The sequence below is a fragment of the Ipomoea nil genome, unplaced genomic scaffold (genome assembly GCF_001879475.1).
Source record: "Ipomoea nil cultivar Tokyo-kokei standard unplaced genomic scaffold, Asagao_1.1 scaffold0222, whole genome shotgun sequence".
Classification (NCBI taxonomy): Eukaryota; Viridiplantae; Streptophyta; class Magnoliopsida; order Solanales; family Convolvulaceae; genus Ipomoea; species Ipomoea nil.
In genome coordinates, this window is record NW_017616650.1 from 185,865 (window position 1) to 211,107 (window position 25,243).

Genomic DNA, 25,243 nt, shown 5'->3' on the forward strand with positions numbered 1-25,243 from the left:
AAATACAAAGACATTTCAATCTTTTTTAAATAAAATAAGTCACTATATTTGTTTTATGTTTATTTTTTTAAAAAAAATACATCCATAATTGAAGAATGAAATTAAATGTCATTGTATTTAATGAAATTTAATGTCATGAGGATAGAAATCACAATTACCATTTCATAAGAAACAAAATTAAACAATTGTACATATAATTTTGAGATGTTTCAAACCTGCAAACCTCTACCATCCTCCCACTCTTCAATTTCTTTAATTTAGAATTTAAGAACTGAGCTCATAAGTTCTTATAGAAAATGTTGTACTGTATATATTATTATATGGTACTCTGTACAAGATTACAAAAATAAAAAAATTCAATGCCCATCGTCTTCTATTCTATAGGTTGGATTCCCCACTCTAAGGGACCCCTCACACCGTATGTAGTTCGTCTGCACTATAAAAAGATACAAATCACGATAATTCAACGACTCAATCAGCATGTAGGGCTAATTGCACCCAAATACTGTCAACACTGAACAAGCAAGTCCGTATCTTCTATTCTGTTCTATTTAATATGCACCCACAATCCCTTGCTGGGTACGCCACGGTGCACAACAAAGATCAAGTAATAGCCTGGTGGTGCAAGCTTGCCAGAGGACGGCGCCACGGCGGAGATGGTATCCTTGGCCACAGAGGTGAGTCCCAAAATCAGCATCCTTTGGCCCTCAGAGTACCCGTGAGTGGTGAAAGGCGGCGGATACATGGTAACCTTAATACTAGACATGTCCGCCGCATCATCTAGCTTGAAATGGATATTGAAATTCTTTCCATAAACCAATTCCGTTTGGGAAAGCTTCTCCACGATCTGCGGCCGGAACTTTTGCAGTGCGGGGGCTAAGTACGGCGGCGAGAATTTCTCGACGCGCATGTCGGTTGGGTATTTGGCTTTCATATCGTAGGAATCGTGGGTGTTACTTCCCGCTACTAAGATCTTAGCGTCGGGCAAAACCGCAGAAGTGGAATGGTACATTCTGAATGGTACATTCTGGCAATTTTTGTTGGTGTCAACTCAGTAAACCTTTCCCCTTTCGGTTTATCCGGGCTGTAAAGCACCGGAGTGAAATTTGGTTCCTCCGCCGCGTCCCAACCAGAGGTCCCGGTTTTCGCGCCATTAATTATGAGGACATTCCCATCGGGGAGAATCAACATATCTCCCATAACCCTCCCCGACGGCATCTCCTCAATTTCCCACTTGGCCCCTTCCTGATTCGCAACAATCCTGCCGCAATCCTTTAACGCCGGCGGAAATTGCCTCGGCGGATGCTCCGTGACCTTGAAGGCTTCGTGTGTATTGCCGCCGCAAACCAAAACCTCCGCCTTCACAAAATCATTCGCTTTGGTGAGTTTGAGAGGAAGAAGCGCGGATTGCCCCGAGGCCGGGTAGTTCCGGGACCCCCCTGGCAGCTTAGGAAGCTCCCGAATCGTCTTTCCGGTTCTAGGGTTGAAAATAATGGAGCGATCGTTGGCGAAGAGGAAGACATTGCCGTCGGGGAGGAGGTACACAAATGGATACAAATTATTCTCCAGAAAGCCGTCGGTGGTTTCCTCGAGCAGCCGAAGCGGAAATTGTTTGTTCGGGAATTTAAGCTGATCTGGCGGGACAATTTCATAGTTGTGAGATTTTCTTCCTCCCACCACGATAAAATCACCATTTTCCAAGACTTGTTGAGAAGCATACCTGCCAGTTCAGTTCAACGTAGTAAATTAAATTAATTATTATAAGATCAGAATTTGAAAATAATAATGCTTACCATCTGTTTGCAGAAAGTCCAACATCTTCCTTGAAATCGCATAAATCGCAGGGTTCCAGGATTCTAATTCCTCGAAAACCTTTGTCGTAGCCTCCGGTGCTTATCAATTTTCCGGTGCTCGACAGCCCTCCCGACGAGCACCATGTATTCAGGCTCAACTAAACATATATGCATAAAAACAATATAATTAATTAATTAATGAAATAAATTGTACCCAGGCCAGGCCAGTATTATATATATACCTTGAGTGTCTTGACAACTTTAGCGGTGTCGAGATCATAGGTAACGCCATGAGCCCAGCAGTCTTCACGGCCCTTATCATCTTTTCTGCACCACTTAGGATTCTGCATCAGTGCGGAGCGACCAAGATTAATGGCGTCATACCAGACAACCCTGTTGTTTGTCATCAACTGCATGTGCATGGCGGAAACACCCACGTTTTCAGTTACAGTTTGCCAGCTCGAGGCTGAAGGATTCATCTCCAAATCTGGTTTCCCATAGGCGCTGCAAACAAACAATACAAGAACATAATAATAAGCTACTGTTATTGACGCCATTGGAGAAACTCGATCTTTTATTTATCTAGCTTCTCCAATGGACTAATTCTTTTTATTTATTTCTCGATGTTCGATGTTCGATGTTCGATGTTCTTCGTCCTGCCTACCTCTTCACATATATATACTTGCATTATTGCGCTACTCAGATTCAAATGCCTACAATTATGGATATCCACTATTATTATATACAAACAAACTACCTAGCTCTTGCCTCATGCCCATCAAATTTTATTTTCTCAGCTCTCCCCTCCGCTCCCCTCTTCTTTTTATTTTATTAAAATGTTAAGTTAATTAATTCATGGACAATTTTACATAATGCAATCAAACATTAGAAAGGAAAATGCATGTTTTCTGGAAATTAAAATAACTTATTTTCCAGAAGTCATTTTCCTGCCGCAGAAGTCATTTTTCTATAGCTTTCTAAACGAACCAAAAGAAATTTATGATGCAAGTATCTCTCTTACTAGGATTTAAAAAAAAAAACAAAAAAAAAAGTTTATGAAATTTAGTTACTAATATTAGTTAATCCAATTAAGTTAAAACTAGAGTTAATTCTATTTTTTGTCATAGATTTATAGATGGCTTGACAATCGGTTTTAAGTCCTTTTTTATTAAAACATCCACTTTTGGTCCTAGTATTATTGTCGTATAACCATTTTTTTACTTTATCAACAAAACTAATATCATATATAAATCTTCTTTCCTCTTCCGCTCCTCCTCCTTCTCTCTATGTACTCCTCTCCTCCTCCTCCTCTCCTCCTTCTTCTTCTCCTTTTTTTTAAAAAAGTATTTTAATAAAAAGTTTAACATAAATTTGATCACTTTAGCCATTTTATCATGTCAAAAATTGCTAAAAAAATTAATTATGTTTTTAATCCAAAATGCTAAACATTAGTGTTACGCTTAAAGCAATTTTTGACTTGATATTTTGATTAAAAAAAAAACATATTTCTTTTTTCAAAGCCTTATTATTATAATTTTTATTGAATTACTAAATAAAAAATAATAAAAAATTGGTCATGCAACAATAATACTAGGACTAAATGTGCATATTCTAATAAAATAAAATAAAAGACTAAAAATGAACTGTCACCTATAAATTTAAGACAAAAATAGAATTAACTCTTAAAAATAATATCATATATAAATCTTCTTTCTTCTTCCACTCATTCTCCTTCTCTTCTCCTCCTTCTTCTCCTTTTTTTTTTTTTAAAAAAAAAGTATTTTAATAAAAAGTTCAACATAAATTTGATCACTTTAGTCATTTTATCATGTCAAAAATTGAAATATATATATATATATATATATATATATATATATATATATATATATATATATATATATATATATATATATATATATATTTGGACTTAGGGTAATCTAGCTTGGTTTCCAAAATAATTAATAGGCTTTTAGGAATTAAAACCATTTTGGGCTTAGAGTACTTGGTTTCCTAATCACACCTAGAGCTGTCAAAACGGGTCCAACCCGTTGGGTTGGGCCCGTTTAACCCGTATTTTACACGAGCTGGGTTGGAGGATTTCCAGCCCGTCCCATTTCCAACCCGTCCCGTGTAACCCGTGGGGGATACGAGTTATACGGGTTGGCCCGTGGGTTACACGGGCCGGCCCGTATAACCCGTATCCCCAACCACCCCACTTCCAAATGTATTGTATAATTGGGTATTTTATTAATAGTTAAAAAGATTGTTGCTAACAAGACTTGAACTTTTGACCTTTTACTTAAGTTATCAAATTATTACTATTAAAACCAATTACGCTAAGAACACATATTAAATATTTAATATAATTATATATCTATTTACATCATTCACAAGCATTACTAAATATATATCTATATATCTATATTAATTAATACAATTAATTGTATCGTAATATAAATAGTAAATAGTAATTTAAAGTTTATTTATTATATAAATTACATAAAGTAATAAATTATATATTTTATAAACTTTATAACTTAATAGTATATATTATAATTACAGATAAAAAATATTACATGTAAAATATATTAGTATTAAATATAAATTAAATAAATTATAATTACATATTAAAAACTAAAATCTAATTTTTTGTGTATATGTCATATGTGTATATACATATTTGTATATATATATATATATATATATATATATATATATATATATATATATATATATATATATATATATATATATATATATATATATATATATATATATATATATATATATATATATATATATATATATATACATATTTATTAATCATAGTTAATGTGGTTGATTGCAAATAGTCTTGGTTACTAACTTAGAGGTCATGGGTTCAATTCTTAAGCAATACAATAATAAATATTTTAATCACGTAAATTAAAAAAAAAAAACAAAAAAAAAAAAAAAAAAAAAAGAATAAACGGGCTGGCCCGTTTAGCCCGTTAGCCCGTCCTACACGGGTTGGGTTTGGAAAATCCCAACCCGTGGGAAAACGGGTCAGCCCGTCCCGTCCCGTTTTCAGTTGAACCCGAGACGGGCCAGCCCATATGGTCCGGGCTGGCCCGTTTTGACAGCTCTAATCACACCTACAAAATCTCCTCAAAATCCTACCACTATTGAGGATGCCCTAAGAACGTGGGAGAAGTTTCCGATGGGAACCCAATCACTTGTCCTTCCCCACCTAATCATCTACTACCTTCCCATAAATTATGCACTCACCTACTTTAATTTCCCCATAAGTATAATGCGGAGTAATATTCTTCCCAAACTGCTCCCTTCCCAGAAATTTTATTCCTTTTTAAATGACATGAAAGAGAGAGAATACATTTTTTAAGGTTTTTTTTATGCTGATGTGTATTGAAATGGGAGAAAGATTGCTAAATTAGAAATAAGAGAGAATTTGCTAATGAGAGAGAAAGCTGCAAAAGTTGCCGAAAAGGACAGCCTGCACAGCTTTTGATGTCATTTTATTTTTATTATTTTTTTAATATTATTTTATTATATGCAAAATTGATGATGTGGAAGTGGGACCCATTTTAGAAAGTGAGAAATTTTTGGGATAAGGATAACCTTATAGGGGAGGTTGTGGGTTCGAGTCTCAGTGGAGGCGATATTGGTTGTTTGTGCTTCATTTGGTTGAGAAAGTGGTTATGCACAGATACTACATTATAATAGAGTCACTAGTATTAAAAAACAAAACAAAAAATTCTTCCCAAACTAAAATTAATGCAAAGTAATATTATTCAGAGTTAATACCTCCAATGGTCTTTTGAGTATTAGCGATTTACCAGTTGTGGTCATCCGAGTTTTATATGACCTCCAAAGGTCCTCCATGTTTTAAAAAATAATCACCTGTGGTCCTTTTAGTACGTCTTGTGGTCATATTAAACTCAAATTTTTTTAAGGATTAGGACCACGAGTGGTTATTTTTTAAAACATGGAGGACCATTAGAGGTCATTTAAAACTCGGATGACCATAGCTGGTAAGTCGCTAATACTCGGAGGACCATTGGAGGTATTAACTCATATTATATATTAAGGGGTTTTTGGGTGAAACATAGGAATAAGAATTGTAATTGGAATTAAATATTTAACAATTATAATGGGTTTCTACATCTACAATCTATCTACAATTCTAATAAGAGCCAATAATGTTAGGCCCTTAACTGGAAAAAAAATGTCGGTAGTTTGTTTCTTAAAATGAATGGTTCATATTATTTTGATTTAAGTATTTTTAATGATTTTTCTTATTTACCCTCTATTATATTATTTTCTTCCCTTAAATAACCTAAATTCCGTTAGTATAAACTTTAGTAACGGAATATTTCGTTAACTATTTATTATTTTTAACTTACTCATTAATTTCTATAAGAAAGGTCTTAGGTCGAATCCCATCACAATTGGAGTTGAAATAATTGTTAAACATATACTATGAATATGTTAAAATGTATTAAAAAAATATATAATATAAAATTTAACATAAACTTTGGTCAAATAATTAGTCCGACTTTGGTCAAATAATTAGTCCGACTAAATACATAACATTCAAAGTTAAACATCAAAGATTATAAATCAAGAACTTTAAAAATCATTAGATTTTTATGCATTAAAAAAAATTTAGGTTATTTTTTTTTCGTTTAATTAATCTTCTTTTGATTATTTAGATCTGAACAAAACTTAATATTTCAATTATATTTTTGCATTATTGGTATGATTTAAGTCGTTATCGTATTAATATTTTTTGTATGTATTTTTATAGTGGTACAATTGTACATTACTTTACAAATATTATACTATTATTTTTTTCTTACATCATTTTCAGACCTGCACAACCTAACAATAAAGTTGTTGATCATAAATACAATTACACATGGACTCTAAAACGGTAGGACCATTTTCCAAAGAATTGACAATGTTGACATCCCACGGGCTCCAATTGAACACGTTTACACATCAGAATTTTATCAATGCATGAAAACTTCAAAAGAAATTTTAAGTTAATTTTTACTATATCATTATAACAATACCTATTGTAACTATATATTTTGAATTATTTATTATCATCATCTGACAGTAATTGTAACAATTGTGGTTGACAAACTCTTAAAACAATTTGTCTCAACAATGAATGTAAATTAAAAAAAAATAATGATTTCATTATTGTTGATGAAAAGTATGTACGCCAATTTATTAGTCTTATTAAATTAAATAAATTAGTAGCTACAACAAAAAATAATACATATGTATTTAATTAATTTAGAATTAGATGTCTATAATGCCTTTATTTTTTTAAAAAAAATATTCATTATAAAAAATTTAAAAAGAGATATAATTTCATTAGTTATATTATCTTTATTTTCTACAATTCAAAGATTCATTACATTCAAATTTATTAATTTATTATATTCACTATATTGTCCATTGTTTTCTTTTTACATTACCTTGTATTTATTAAATATCAAAGTTATAATACAAAATATGTTATATATATTTATTTACCTATTTTATACAAATATAATAAATATTAATATTTTGTTCAATACTTTGACATGATAACCTACGACACACATCTCACATCGCATTAAACATGTAGGGAAAAAACTATCACTACCAAATATCAATAGGTGGTTGTAACTTGTAAGATAAAGAGTTAATAGTACAACTAAGATCCCATCATATACACAACAAGGCAAATCTAAAGTTTCCTACACCATAATCTCATTGCACGACGAATCCATCTATGCTACCACCATTAACCCAATTGCACATGATACACTACCAATAAAAAAAAAAAAAAAGACATGTACTGAAAATGAAGACAATGACAATGCTACCCAAAAGAGAATTAAGAAGATTTAGAGAAATGTAAACCAAAAGTAGTATTTATTTAGACTATCGTTTTTAGATTAAGTATTTAAACTAGCGTTATTACAAAGTTGCAAACATTTATTTTAGTGACAATATAATAAATCTCTCATATATTATCTTGCATTTATATACTTTAAATTACCGATTTAAATAAACAAATTCAATATTTATTTACCTATGCATGAACATCTCCGATATAATATTGCATTGATATACTTTGAAATGCTTATTTAAAAATAATCATTGGCAATTATTCCATTCGCGCAAAGCGCTTAAAAAAACTAGTAAGTATAATAAGTTTTTTTTAATACTCATGATTCTTTACAAGATAGTATCTGTTCTATACTTTCTCAAACATTTTCCATATAATAAGTCTTTTTGTTTTTTTGAATGCTAATAAGTCTTTGTTTAGTCTATTGTAATAGAATCAATAGTACTAAAAAAAATCTTTTTGTTTAGTAGTAAATATGAATGAGAATAAAAATAATTAACTAAATAATTATTTATTTATTTATTTAAAATTAAAACAAAATAATGAATATAAAAAAAAAATATATACGAAAAATGTCAAATATGTCATTGAGCAATTGGGTCATTAAATTTTTAAAAAAAAAATGTGCAATCAAACCATTAAACAAGTAAAATATGTGTAATTGATATATTTTTTCATTTTTTTCTCATTAGAATCCGATCATACTGTTTATATATATGATTTGTGCTAAGAATCACTCTTTCCTCTACCGTACTAGTTGAAACGAAAGACTGAAATATAATGTTTTCAACTCAAATTGCATTAAAAAAAAAAAAAAAAAAAAAAAGTCTCAATTGCATATCATGGATATCAAATTCAATAATATGGTACAAAAGTCTCCAACCAAATTTCACATAATACTATTAATTAATTAAATAACCACATGTATGTTTCATTAAATAGGTTAAGAATTTAATAACATCGATAAGAATAAATCTATTTTAATGAGTTATTTTCACATGTTTGTTTCATTAAATAGGTTGAGAATTTAATAACGTCGATAAGAATAAATCTATTTTAATGAGTTATTTTCTTCTCAAAAGGTTGAATCCTCAACTGAACCATCGACGTCTGGTAAGACTCAATCTCTAATCATTCTTCCCAAACTTAACTCTTATGACCCTGAGCTGCCCATTCGGGCAAATGATTTATTTCCTCTACAAGGGAATAATCACCTTAACTTCTTCTTGAATCCATAGAGATAACATCTTCTTCTAAAAAAAAAAAAAAAAACCTTTTACGCACAAATAATTATATTTTATTATGTCTACATGGCTACACCTACACGCACTGGCATACATAAACAAGCTCAAGTGAGAATAAGGCTTCTCAAAAAAAGAAAAAAAAAAGAATAACCTCATCCGTCCATCTGAAATTATTGAACGAGCACCGGCTAAAAATAAGGAAATAAATGCGGTCCCAATTTTATAAATATTACAAATTTTAAATGTACATTAGGTAAATTTTGAGAGTGAATATAATGATAACTAATTGTGTAATCAGTATCTGTAAAAGTGCACTCAAATTTGTTGTACCATAACATATCAATGCAACAAATATGAGCACATTATTCTTAGACCTTAAATGCATTGTTAGTTACTCGTATTATTGCATGCATTCTTCTCAAGTCTAGTGCACATCTAAAAATTTGTAATAATTAAAAAAAAAATATTGTTGATCATACCGGATAAACGAATTGTAAGTGTAAAATTATTCTACATGTTAAACCATATTGGCTATTTTATTTAGTAGTGTTGTTATTAGAATTAACTAGTATTTGCGCCCGTGCGATGCACGGAATAGATTTGTTGTAATATATTAAGAATATTTGGATCGGTATATAATTATTTAAGTTAGAACATCAAATATTATATAGTTCAATTGAATATACGGGTTGGATCATTTATGTGTTTTTATATTATCATTGTATGAATTTAAGCAAATAATTGCTCAAATTAATAGCTAATGTGTAGATGTATGCATGTAGTGTTATAACTTTGGAGATTTTTTTATCATTGTTTAGTATTTTTTTTTTTATAAATTATACAAATGTGTTCGTTTTCTAGCAACTCAGTTATATGAATGAATTGTTATCTTAATTCATTTGTATGGAGGATATTTTTTTTGTCTATACATATAGCAATTTTGTCATTTAAAAAATATAATATCAACGATTTTATTTACACATTGTTGAAACCTCTTTGTAGACGACATTGATAGTAGCAACACAATCTTGTCCATCATCGTCTAGAGCTAACACCTTCAATTGATCAGGATGGGTGACTCGGTGAAAATATATAATGGTATAATATTAGTCAATTAGCGATCCTTTTATATTTTAAATAAATTAGTAATATCATATTCATTTTCAGTCAATTATTTTTTTTGTATTTTTAGTCAATTAGAATATTACATGGAGTGATATTTTTACCTAATTTGTGTTCCATTTTTAATTGAGGATGTATAATATTATTATTGAAATATTTCTGTTCCATTTGTAATTTACCTTTACTATTGTTTAAAATATGCATTTACTATTTATGATGTAGAATATTATTATTGAAATATTGGCGTTCAATTTTAGTTTCCCTTCCATTTTAATTAAAATGCAATGATCTAACCATTTATTTTTTTCATATTAGTCAATTATGAATAATTTTTTATTTGCAGTCAATTATTAATATTCATTTCCTTTTAAATTTTCAATCCATTAGTAATATCATATTTTTTTTCATCCAATTACTTCTCTTTTATTTTTAGTCAATTAATCAATTAGCAAACTAAAATATCAAATGCAATGATATTTTTACTAAATTTTCGTTTCATTTTTAATTGATGATTTAGAATATTATTATTGAAATATTTTCATTTCATTTTTAATTTTCGCTACATTTTTAATTTACCTTTACTATTGTTTAAAATATGTCTTTAGTATTGATGATGTAGAATATTATTATTGAAGTATTTCCTTTTCATTTTTAATTTACCTTTACTTGATAGTATAGAATATTATTATTGAAATATTTCCATTCTATTGTTTAAAATTGTGTAAAATTTATGACATACTTGTGATTTGATGTATTATACTGTGTAATATTATTGTGAAAAATTAAAATGCAATGATCTGACCATTTTTTTTTCTATTTTAGTCAATTATGAATTTTTTCTTATTTTCAAACAATTGTTAATATTCATTTCCTTTTTCAATTAACCTAATGTTTGTTGCCAAGCACCTTGTGCTCAGATGGCATGTAATGACCTCTCTTATGTGAGAAGTCATGAGATTGAGCATAGTGAAGGTGTTGGTTGAGAAAATATGTTTGAACAGATACTTATTTATTTACCTAATTTTCATTCCATTTTTAATTGATAATATAGTACTTATTTATTTACCTAATTTTCATTCCATTTTTAATTGATAATATAGAATATTATTGTGAAATATTTTTGTTCTTTTTTTTCATCCTTTTTTTTTTAATTTACCTTTACTATTTACTATTGTTTGGGCGATAAATCAAGTAAATAGAATTTTGTTTTTAATTATATTATAAATTTTTTTTCTTTTTCTATTGTTTGGGTGTGAAAGTAAGGAAGAAGGATTTTCTTTTTAATAATGGTATAGATTCAGAATCTTTTTATATTTTCCTATTTAACTTATTATTATTAGTATTAATCATTGACTTTCGTTTCTTTTTCTATTTTTAGTGAATTAAGGATCCTTTTATATTTTTCTATTTTAATGTTAACTTTTAATTTTACTGATTATTATTAGTATTAATTATTCAGTGAATTTCATTTCATTTTCTATTTTTCATAAATTATGAATCTTTTTTTTTCAATTTTTTTTTTGTAGGATTGCTTTTACTGTTATTTTTATTATGACCCCTTTTTAAAAAAAAATTCTTTCATTTTCATTGAATTAAGAATCCTTTTTTATTTTCAATTTTACTGATTATTATTAGTATTAGTCAGTAAATTTCGTTTATTTTTCCATTTTTAGTGAAGTAAGGATCTTTTTTTTTCTTCATATTTTACTGCTAATTTTCTGACTGATTATTATTATTATTAATTAATTAGTGAATTCCATTTCCTTTTCTATTTCTCGTGAATTAAGAAACTTTTTTTATTATTCTTATTTTTGGTAGAATTTTCTTTTTTTACTGTTATCCTTATTATGACCCCTTTTTTTTCACACCCTTACGTTTCTTTTTTCCATTTTCATTGAATTAAGACTCATTTTTTATTTTCCTATTTTACCAATTATTATTAGTCATAATCAGTAAATTCCGTTTATATTTTCATTTTTAGTGAATTAAGCATCTTTTTTACTGATTATTGTTAGTTTTAATTAATTAGTGAATCCCGTTTCCTTTTCTATTTTTTGTGAATTAAGGATCTTTTTTTCTATTTTACTACTAACTTTTTTACTAATTATTATTAGTATTATTAATTGGTAATTTTTTTTTATTGTTTGGGCGGGTAAGTAAGAAATGGGGGTTTTGTTTTTAAGAATAATATAGAATTTTAGTGAGTTAAGGATCCTTTTTATAGAATTCTCTTTCAATATTTAAATACATTAGCATAGTAATTACACGAAAGAAGGAAAGAAAAATTATTAGAATAATAGTATTTTCACCCGTTCGATGCACAGAATGAATTTGTGGTAATATATTAAGAATATTTGGATCAATATATAATTATTTAAATTAGAACATCAAATATTATATAGTGCAATTGAACATATGGTTTGGATTATCTATGTGTTTTGATGTTATCATTGCTTAAATTTGAGCAAATGATTGCTCAAATTAATAGCTAATGTGTAGATGTACGCATGCGGTGCTGTAATTTTGGAAATTTTATTTATCATTGTTTAGTATTTTTTTTTTTTATAAATTAGTCAAATGTGCTCATTCTCAAGCAACTCAGTTATAGGAATGAATTACTATCTTAATTCATTTGTATGGAATATATATATTTTTTTGTCTAGATATATAGCAAATTTGTCATTTTAAAAAAATATCAACGATTGTATGTACAAATTATTGAAACATCTTTCGACATTGGTAGTAGCAACACAATCCTGTCCATCATCGTCTATAGCTAACACCTTCAGCCCATCATGATGGGTGACTCGAGTCAAAATATATAATGGTAGAATATTAGTCAATTAGGGATTTTTTTATATTTTAAGTTAGTTTGTAATATCATATTCATTTTCAGCCAATTATTCTTTTTTATTTTTAATCAATTAGTCAATTAGAATATCATATGCAATGATATTTTTACCTAATTTTCGTTCGAGTTTTAATTGATTATGTATAATATTATTATTGAAATATTTCCGTTGCATTTTTAATTTAACTTTATTATTGTTTAAAATATGCCTTTATTATCTATGATGTAGAATATTATTGTTGAAATATTTTCGTTAAATTTTAATTTCCATCAATTTTTAATTAAAATGCAATGATCTAACCATTTATTTTTTTCATATTAGTTAATTATAGATCATTTTTTATTTGCAGTCAACTATTAATATTCATTTCATTTTATATTTTCAGTTAATTAATAAAATCATATTCATTTTCAGCCAATTATTCTTTTTTATTTTCAGTCAATTGGTCAATTAGAATATCAGATGTAGTGATATTTTACCCAATTTTCGTTCCATTTTTAATTGATGATGTAGAATATTATTATTAAAATATTTTCGTTTCATTTTTAATTTTCATTGCATTTTTTAATTTAACTTTATTATTGATTAGAATATGCCTTTATTATTGATGATGTAGAATATTGTTATTTAAATATTTCCTTTTCATTTTTAATTTACGTTTACTTGATGATGTAAAATATTATTATTGAAATATTTCTGTTCCATTTTTAAAATTGTGAAAGATTTATGACATAATTATGGTTTGATGTACTATATTGTGTAATATTATTGTAAAAAATTAAAATGTAATAATTTGACCATTTCCCTTTTCCATTTTAGTCAATTATGGATCATTTTTTATTTTTAGTCAATTATAAATATTTATTCCTTTTTCAATTAACCTAATTTATGTTCCTTTTTTCATTTTAAATTTTCAGTCAATTATTAATATTAAGTTATTTTTTCAATTTACCTAATTTCCATTCCATTTTTAACGGATGATGTAGAATATTATTGTGAAATATTTATGTTCTTTTTTTCCATTCTTTTTTTAAAATTTTTCTTTACTATTTACTATTGTTTGGGTGGGAAATCAAGTAAATAGGATTTTGTTTTTAATTATAGTATAGATTGTCTCATTTACGAATTGGTTCAATAAATCATAAATATTACCAATTGTTTGGTCACAAAATAAGCTTTATCTAATTATATCTATATTAAATTATATATATATATATATATATATATATATATATATATATATATATATATATATATATATATATATTATTTAATAAATTAGAAATTATAAAAATAAAAAATGATTAAATTGTGTAAAGTATATCCGGGAATATTACGGATTATTTGCTTAAGAGGAATTACTTATTGAAAAAAATGTAGTGAATTATTTTATTAAAAGCAGCAAAAAATTGTGTATATAAATTAATAAATTAGTTGTATAAATTAAAAATGAAAAAACAGGAAATACATACTTAAAATTAGATTTCTAACTTATTTAATTTTCATAATTTCAGAATAAATTTGTAATTTTATATAGTAAGGTAAGAATAATTCTTATGCAATATACGATTTGACAACTCAATTAATATTAAGATTTCGTGCAATGAACATGTATATCATCTTATGTACTCATTTGAACGGTAATTTATTTTTATACAGTAATTATGCATAATAAATTAATATTATTCTAATTAATAACTAATAAAATTTATTATTAATTTGACCATTATAATTAGTCTGGATGATAAAAAAAACATATATGAATTGGTTCAATAAATCGTAAATATTATCAATTGTTTGGTTAGAAAATAATCATTATCAAATTAAAATTGATTAATTCGACAAATTATACTTAAGATAAATATTACAGATTATTTACTTATATAAAACTTTAATTGAATTATTATTTTATATTTTATAATAAGGAGTGAATATATATATATATATATATATATATATATATATATATATATATATATATATATATATATATATATATATATATATATATATATATACCATATTGGTTATTGGTTATATACCATATTATGGATTTACGTCCATATGAGAATATGAAAAGAATAAATGTACAACCTAATTAATACTACGTATTACATAATATCATACCTAATATTACTATACATAATACCATACGTAATTATTATTTTTAATACCATGCATACAATTACCACACATACTTGAATTGGTTATCAATATAGATTTCTTAAATTGGTTATAAATCATATTATGGTATTACGTCCATATGAAATAATATTAACATACATAAAATTACCATACATACTTGTTAATATTTAGATTTATTAAATTGGTTACAATTCATATTATGGTAAAATAATTCTTATGCAATATACGATTTGGAAACTCAATGAATATTAAGATTCCGTGCAATGAACATATATTCCATCATGTGTACTCATTTGACAAAAAATATGAAGGTTGGTTCAATAAATCGTAAATATTACTAATTGTTTGGTTAGAGAATAATCTTTATCAATAAAAATTAAAATAATTAAATCTCTATCATATTCATATGTTGTTGCTTTAGGCTTTTGTCAAGGAGCACTACTCATGATCCTCAACACATTGCCATGGCTCCAAATCCTTGTGTTACTTCTATTGGTGTTGGAAGGACTGTCACATCAGGAAAAAAAATATTAATAGTCCAAACTCATTCAATGATGTCCCCTCTCATGCAAATGACCTACAGATCTAGTTGCTCAGAGTCCACTAATAATCAGATGGTCAGTTTTTTTTTTTTTCTATCACTATGAATAGTGCATTATTTAATCTTGCCCAGAGTCCAATAATAAACACCTTTTAATGGGTTGAGCAAACTCGTCCAGATTAATGATGAAGAAGATGATATATATGATCAATATAATCATAGTTTATATAATATATGTAGATAGATTTTAAATTTCACCAATGGTATATATGATTTTCTATTCTTTATTAAAAAAAAAAAAAAGAGTAGAAAAAGGATACAGAGATTTACCAAATGTGTAGGTGTAGTGCAACAGCTCTTCTGGATACGCAGAGAATATGGGTCTTGTTCCCTCCTCTTCTTGAAGGTCCCTGTTCTCTACACCATTGCTATGCAGTTGCAGAGAATATTCCCTTAGGTTCTTCGTAACTTGGTACTGTTTGTATTGAAGAGAATGTGATGTATATATAGGTGTTTAGATATGATTAAGGGTAACATTTATGGTTTTTATTATATTACCAATTACCAATTACCATTTACCAATTAAAATTAGAGTTACAATTTTACATTTGCTTACCAAAAAATTATATATAGATACTTAATTTATATTTGAAGAATATATTTACCTAATTTACTTTATATACAGTAATAAGTATGTCTACACATAAATGAATAATATATAATATATAATTTCAATATTTTGATAATTAATTAAATTAGAAAATTAGGATATTATATAAATGTCGCTAAGTTTTGGGAAAAAATTTATATGGTTTTTATATTATTATTATTATTATTATTATTATTATTATTATTATTATTATTATTATTATTTTATTATGCTTACATTATTTCATAAGATTTTTATTATACTTGAACAATAATATTTTCAATTATATTATAGAATATAATACCATACATAATATTACCAATTATGTAATATAACAATTAATAGATTTTATTTAATTTCCATTTGACATTTACTTACCAAATAAACTTTACTACAAAAGTTTTGGGGGGAAAATTTGTTAGGAGGATTTTACTTTTATATATATATAGATTAGTGTTGTTATTAGAATTAATTAGAGTTCTTAGAATTAATTCTATTTTGGACCATGTGATATCTAAATGTGTGGATGGTATACATTGGTAAATGAGAAGAAAGTCAGCAACAAGGCACAAAAGGAAGCTTTCAAACAAAAGCATGTGGCTGAGATTTATTTGAATAAAAGGGAGCTAATATTAAGGATCAGAATGAGGTTTGAATATTAGCTATAAAAAGGAAGCTACACCAAAGAGGAAAGTTGCCAACTTTGAGATTAACAATTCAAGAGCTCACATCTGATTTACAAAGCTTCCCATTTTAATGTGTTTTATTATTTAATTCTTAAGAATATTTAATCTGTACTACATGATCAGTACGTGGTACTGCTGAAGCATCTGGTGAAGATTGTTCGGGTATTCGTGTGTCAATCCTGGATAGGTGTTAGAAAGAGTGGTAGTGGTAAAGGCTGGAGGCCATCTGTATTTACCTCTTGTAATACTCCTTTTGGTGAACATCTATAGTGGATTGGGCAGACGTGGGTTGCCCCGCAGACGTAGGAGAAGGATCTCCGAACTGCGTAACAATTCCTTTGTGTTTTTACATTCTTTTATGCTTTCTGCTTTCATTATTTACACTTGCTTAAACGAGTCTAATTAATTAACGAAACTGGTGCATAACTTAATTAACGAGTAAAAACACATTGCTTTTATTTTTCAAGTGTCACGGTGCACTTTCACAAATGATATTATTCTACATTTTGTACGAGAAGCATTGAACCCATATAATCCTTATACACACATTATTATTATTATTATTATTATTATTATTATTATTATTATTATTATTATTATTATTACCAGTGCGATGCATGGAATGGAATTGTTGTAATATATTAAGAATATTTAAATCGATATATAATTATTTTAAGAGTTAATTTCGCGAGAGGTCGCTTATCTTTCCTGACAATTCCAAATTTAATCATAGACTATAGTTATTAATTATTACGATTTATTATATGTTATAATTCTTACGTTAATATTCTTACTATTATTATTAACACTTAATTACTTTTAGATATTATTATTACCACTTATATTACTATTATTATATTATTATTATTAGTTTCTTTTCAAGTTCTGTTAGTATATAATGGCCGTGAGGCACAATAATAATATAACCATAATTAAATATTCTTGTATTGTGTTCCGTGAGTCACAACAATAATATAATAATAATTAAATATTCTTCAATTCTATATTCTTCTAGGATTTCTATTACCAACATTCATTATTCCCTAATTTACCATAATTAAATAATTTGACCAATTATAAAGATAGATTATTAAATAATGTAGGGGAAAATTTTTTAATTAAAATTTTAAAAAATCTATATCTATATCTATATCTATCTATATATTATATATTATATAAAAGTAAAATCCTCCATCCCAAATTTTCCCCCCAAAACATAGGGACATTTGTGTAATATTCAAATTTAATTAATTATAAAAATTATATATTATTCATATCCGCATATACATACTTATTACTCTATATATGTTTCCTAAATGTTCCGTGTCTTACTAATTAGTTAAGGAAATAATAACAACTAAATATGGTAGCAAATAATATTACCGTAATATTTATGGCTACTAAATATTAATAACATAAAATAAAACAAATAAGGATAATAACAAATAAATATGGTTAGAAAATAATATTACCCTAATATATGAGATCTAATAAAACCATAATAAGCCTATCAGTACCCAACTTTTGAGTTGTACCAACTTCAGACTATATATACATCATAAATATCGAATACAAACACTCGATATACAGTAGGGTACTTATACGTTATTGTCTTCTCTCCATCATGGGTCTATTCATACTGCAACGTGATTGCTCAACCTTCAAAACAAGAAGCGCAATCAAGGTCAGAGTTGTACGCACGTGGTTGGAAAGAAAATGGTCATCTAGAATCAAGAGTATAGAGGTTGTTTCCATGATGTAGAGGTACATGCATTTAACGTAACACTGTTTCATTCAGTTTTTAACATCCGAAATTAGTAAGTTGTTCTCTTTTCAGATTTCAGATTTGCATATATGAGATCTATGCGAAGTAAGTATATATTCAATCTATAGTTTTTTCTGTTAATTTTTTAATGTACAGTCTGAGTATCATTAAACTACTACACACTTATTTGTAGGGTTAATCAACCAAGGTGTATGTTTTGGGATGAATATGTAGCCAAAATTGAGCCATTCTTTCAATCAAACTTCACTGATCTTGTGGTTGTTTTGCTACAGTTTTGTACGGTTAAACATGGTGTTAATACTGAGTATAAGCCTTATTTTTAATGTTCGTACTACTATTTTTATGTACACAGACACATACTAACGGTTTTTATTTGATTTTAGATGGAGGGGTGAGACTTTGCAGCTCCTATGATGTCACCCAAGTGTTGTTCAATCAACACTCATTGAGTTTATCAATTTCAGAGAAAGGTTTCTCATTTTTAGTTTTAAGATCAATTTCAGAGGTTTTTTAATGTATTTATTATTATTTTTAATCTGCCAGTGTAGGTAATTATTATTATTTGGTTATTAATATAATTTTTTATTATTGTTGTAGTCTGCCATTAGAGATGACTCCTTTGAGGAAGATAGAGTCCAGGTCTAGGCTTTCATTTCCTATATATCCATTGGTAGTTCAAGTAGTGAGATTGTGGTGACTAAGCTGGAAGATGTTTACAGTAGGGAGGAGGTAATGAAAGCCTATTTTTGGAATTACAGTTTTTAGATATTGTTTTAATGGTAGTTTGTCCAAGTTGAATTCTTTATTAAATTTTCCTCCTATGCAATTATCTGAGTATTGGATAGCTGCAAGGATTTTAGGTGTTCAGAATGATTTTGATTGAAGTATCTGGAAGGAAATCACGCAAAAGTGCTGCTGCATGTGTGAAGAGGTGTCTCATGGATGAGTTCACGGAAATTGAAGTTCCTAAGAGACTAAGAGATGATGTGATAAAGAAGGAGAAGTTTTAATTCAGCTGTTTTTGGGGATATGTTATATGGTTTTTATCTAAGAAGTTTAAGTTGTTTTTTTTTTTTTTTGAATGCAAGTTTAAGTTGTTTGATGTAATTGTTTTTCAGAATCTCATGTTTTTTTGCCTGCATATTTTACTGTGTTTTGCTATGACGAATTATATCTTGAAATCCTTATTAATGTTTTACTGTTTATATTATTCCTTATTCCTTATTTATTTTTGAAAGCAGTGATGAATGCCACATTTAATTTTTATCTATGTTGTGGCTGTTTTAAAAATAATGGAGGCATGTTTTATATATGTTTTTCATATTTGTGCCTAACAGAGTAACATTATCAACTAAGCATATTGAATAGAGCAAAAAAAACTTTAAAACATACCCTGGTAATACTGTTTTAAGGCTGCAATTTTTTGCACATGGAGTGATTAAAACATAATGAACTTGGCTTGCCTGTAAAAAACAAATAAATGTTGGTCAGATTTGATTTGTAATTGAAATCATCTAATGCCAAATACAATATAACGAAAAATATATACAAAGACACTAGAAGTGCATTTCTGTTTTACTGAGTATTTCAGATTTTCAATATGATTATTTATTTCCAACTTATTAGATTTGATTGATAAACTCATTACCTTAACATTTCTTTAGTTAGTGAATTAAGATAATCTGAATACATGATGGAGAAATCTAATTAGCTAGGCTTAGTTTGGTTTAGTTGAGCAGAGCATTGGTTGTATTCACAGGCTTTAACTTCAATAAATGAAAGATAAAAATCCTAAGAAATTAATTTCAACATGCTACAGAAGTGGGTGAAGATTGAAATTTCAAGATGTAATGCCACTGGGTTTAATATGTTATTGCATATCATGTGTTGGGGCTTTTTAAAACTGTTATGGCCTTAATGCTTGAATTCTTTTTCATCTTTATCATTTGGTGAGGGGAGATAAGATTGCTTAATTTTGCTTATAATCTTCTATATCTGTGGCGTAATTATCTATAATTTTATTTAGATTTTATCCTAATTTGTACTGATATTATTCAAAAATTAATTCTAAATTTTGTATTTTATGTAGATTACCTATTCTGTTTTGAAAAATAAAAAATAAAAATTACATAGCCAAATACATACATAAGTTATATTTAGCTAAGAATCTATTTTTATAAGATTCCTAATTTTTACTGATATTTATATCTATATCTATATAAAAGTAAAATCCTTCAAACCAATTTCGACCCCCCCTCCCCCCCCCCCCCCCCCAAAAAAAAAAAAATCAATTTAAACGTGTTACCATACATATTACGTATTCGTTTTTGGTAATTAATTAATTAGTTTATAAAATTTATTCTGTGTGTATAAAATGGAATATTCCTAACATATTTCATACATATTCCGCGCAAGAGATATAGAAAATTATGTATTATTATAATAATTAAATTAAATATGCTAATTATCCTTTCAAAAAAAATGCTAATTACCGTGTACAAATTATTAATTTTCAATCCATTCAATAAACAAGGTGGTGGCAAATTATTGTGTTATGCACAAATTTTAAATCCATACAAAGTTCACAAATTTATTAACACACGTCTATAATATTATGAATAAAAAAAATATTTTACATATGGCCGAATATATACACGCCGTTACTAATTTGCAATTTACCGGGTAATTAATGAACAATTTTCCATTGTCATATGCAATATCACAGTATACATTGATTGAATATTTATACACATTCTTACTAATTTTCCATACAAAGTTCACAAAATTTTAGGAAAATGGGAAGCAACAATATCATCTGTAATGAGATTCGTGTAATGATTTCAATATTACAGTTTTCAATGGGTGTTGCTATTTGCACCACCCATTGACTAAAATGAGGTATAAAGCACTTTGAAAATGTAAAAAGGTAGTAAATATGGGTGGTGCAAATAGCCTAATGGGTGGTCAAAATACTATTTGCACCACCCTATTAAATTTACATTTATGACATCAAAATTTAATTATTAAAAAAAAAAAAAAAACAAAAACGGAGCAGCCATCGCCTTCTCCGGTGAGAAGGCAGTCCGTCGCCTTCTCACCGGAGAAGGCGATGGCTGCTCCTTTTTTTTTTTTTTTTTTTTTCTGCCTCCTTGCCTTCCTGGTCCATTTTTTTTGTTTTTCGATATATGTTTATTTTAAATTTATGATTTCAATAGATAGTTTTTTGAACTTTATAATTTTAATACATATATTTTGTAAATTTACAATTTCAATTCATATTTTTTAGTTAATATTGTTGTTTGTGAAATGAAACTACGTGTAGAATGAATGGCAAGGAATCCAAAAGACTTAAATGGCTCTATATATATGTGGTGTGTGTGTGTGATGTACATGTCATACAATCAAAATCAAAATCAAAATTCGTGTGTGTGTGATGGACGGTTGGATAGATAATTTGTTTAGCTACAACGATCAAAATCAAAGCCAATTTCTTAGTTACAATGGTCCAAATCAAAATCAACAACATTACGAGGTATTTTAATTTTTTTTTTATTTGAATTGTTACTGAAATGTTACAATTGAACTTATGTATATTTGTTCATTGCTTTTATATATTATTTAAAAATTTAAGTTCATTGCTTTCATATATTATTTAGAAATTTAAGTTCATTGCTTTCATATATGTTCATTAATTTCATATATATATATATATATATATATATATATATATATATATATATATATATATATATATATATATATATATATATATAGATATAGATATATATGTGTGTGTGTGTGTGTGAACTTAGTAAATTGAATATTACGTATTATTTATATATTCATTGCTTTTATATATTATTTAGAAATTTAGATATGTATATTTATTTTTGATTAGAAATTCATTGCTTTAATATATCAATATTGAATATATTATTTTGTCTTTATATATTAAGAGTTGTTATTTGTTTGTTTGTTTAGGACGAAAATGCAATCGAAATTTATGATGACAATAGAACTAAAGATGATGATCAAGTGAACCTAAATCTCGAGGTTGCATGCGAATTGTCTACAGAAACGGTAAACAAAATTCATACGCATACTTATTATTATTGTAAGCATGTAATTATTATTATTATTATTATTATTATTATTATTATTATTATTAATTAGTACGTATACTTAATTTCTGTTTTTGTTTTTGTTTTGTTTTTTTTTAATTTGTTGGTATACATGCATGTAATTATTATTATGATTATTAATTAGTACGTATACTTAATTTCTGTTTTTGTTTTTGTTTGTTTGTATTTTTTTTAATTTGTTGGTATACATGCATGTAGTCATTCACGCCTTAATACTCAACTTAACATTTTATAATCTTATACCCACTTTTTATGATTATAATTAATTAATTAGGTATTTTTATTATTGATACAAATAATTTTTTTATTAGGCATTCATGTCTCGCGAAGATTTAATTGAATGGGTTCAAAGTAGAGGTCGGGATCTCGGATATGTTATTGTGATTAAAAGATCCCGGAATAAAAGTCCTACAGTTATATTTCAGTGTGACCGTGGTGGTACTTACGTGCCAAAAAAAATCTCATCTAAAAACACGGGTACAAGAAAAATTGATTGTCCATTCCAATTGGAGGGGAAATACATACGTGTTGATGGTTGCTGGAGGGTTAGGGTAATATGTGGAGTACATAATCATGATCCTGCATTGCACCTTGAAGGTCACCCGTATGCAAGGCGATTATCAGGAAATGAAGTCGAATTGGTGGAAAATTTGTCAGCGATGCATGTGAAACCACGAGATATTTTAACGTCGGTGAAGATGCAAAATCCGGATAATGTTTCCATCACAAAAACCATATACAATGCACGCCAAAAATTCCGGATGATGGATAATGCAGGTAAAACTCAAATGCAAGTTGTTATGTCTTTTTTACATAACAATGGTTATGTGCATGAGAGTCGAACTAATAATGCAACAGATGAGTTAGAAGATTTATTCTTCGTTCATCCTAAATCTATGGAGAAGTGGCGTGCATTTACACATGTCCTGTTGATAGATGCAACCTATAAGACAAATAGGTACTCGATGCCTCTCGTCGAAATGGTTGGTGTAACTTCGACCAACATGACATTTTGCATAGCGTTCGCCTTGCATGAAGGCGAAGGCGAAGGCGAACGCTATGCAAAATGTCATGTTGGTCGAAGTTACACCAACCATTTCGACGAGAGGCATCGAGTACCTATTTGTCTTATAGGTTGCATCTATCAACAGGACATGTGTAAATGCACGCCACTTCTCCATAGATTTAGGATGAACGAAGAATAAATCTTCTAACTCATCTGTTGCATTATTAGTTCGACTCTCATGCACATAACCATTGTTATGTAAAAAAGACATAACAACTTGCATTTGAGTTTTACCTGCATTATCCATCATCCGGAATTTTTGGCGTGCATTGTATATGGTTTTTGTGATGGAAACATTATCCGGATTTTGCATCTTCACCGACGTTAAAATATCTCGTGGTTTCACATGCATCGCTGACAAATTTTCCACCAATTCGACTTCATTTCCTGATAATCGCCTTGCATACGGGTGACCTTCAAGGTGCAATGCAGGATCATGATTATGTACTCCACATATTACCCTAACCCTCCAGCAACCATCAACACGTATGTATTTCCCCTCCAATTGGAATGGACAATCAATTTTTCTTGTACCCGTGTTTTTAGATGAGATTTTTTTTGGCACGTAAGTACCACCACGGTCACACTGAAATATAACTGTAGGACTTTTATTCCGGGATCTTTTAATCACAATAACATATCCGAGATCCCGACCTCTACTTTGAACCCATTCAATTAAATCTTCGCGAGACATGAATGCCTAATAAAAAAATTATTTGTATCAATAATAAAAATACCTAATTAATTAATTATAATCATAAAAAGTGGGTATAAGATTATAAAATGTTAAGTTGAGTATTAAGGCGTGAATGACTACATGCATGTATACCAACAAATTAAAAAAAATACAAACAAACAAAAACAAAAACAGAAATTAAGTATACGTACTAATTAATAATCATAATAATAATTACATGCATGTATACCAACAAATTAAAAAAAAAAACAAAACAAAAACAAAAACAGAAATTAAGTATACGTACTAATTAATAATAATAATAATAATAATAATAATAATAATAATAATTACATGCTTACAATAATAATAAGTATGCGTATGAATTTTGTTTACCGTTTCTGTAGACAATTCGCATGCAACCTCGAGATTTAGGTTCACTTGATCATCATCTTTAGTTCTATTGTCATCATAAATTTCGATTGCATTTTCGTCCTAAACAAACAAACAAATAACAACTCTTAATATATAAAGACAAAATAATATATTCAATATTGATATATTAAAGCAATGAATTTCTAATCAAAAATAAATATACATATCTAAATTTCTAAATAATATATAAAAGCAATG

At 27.7% G+C, this 25,243-nt stretch overlaps 1 protein-coding gene and 1 pseudogene across 1 annotated transcript; one reads left to right on the plus strand and one right to left on the minus strand.

The window, feature by feature from the left end:
• Positions 1-266: 266 nt before the first annotated feature.
• On the minus strand, positions 267-2,431 carry LOC109192945 (annotated as a pseudogene).
• A 20,754-nt stretch (positions 2,432-23,185) lies between these two features.
• On the plus strand, positions 23,186-24,073 carry LOC109193627 (protein FAR1-RELATED SEQUENCE 5-like). Its single transcript, XM_019344486.1, has one exon. The coding sequence runs from the start codon at positions 23,186-23,188 to the stop codon at positions 24,071-24,073; it is 888 nt and encodes a 295-aa protein (XP_019200031.1).
• The last annotated feature ends 1,170 nt before the right edge of the window (positions 24,074-25,243 follow it).

What these genes read in the sequence shown, in the direction of transcription:
- LOC109193627 (XM_019344486.1), top strand. Translation starts at nt 23,186, where the DNA reads ATGTCTCGCGAAGATTTAATTGAATGGGTTCAAAGTAGAGGTCGGGAT.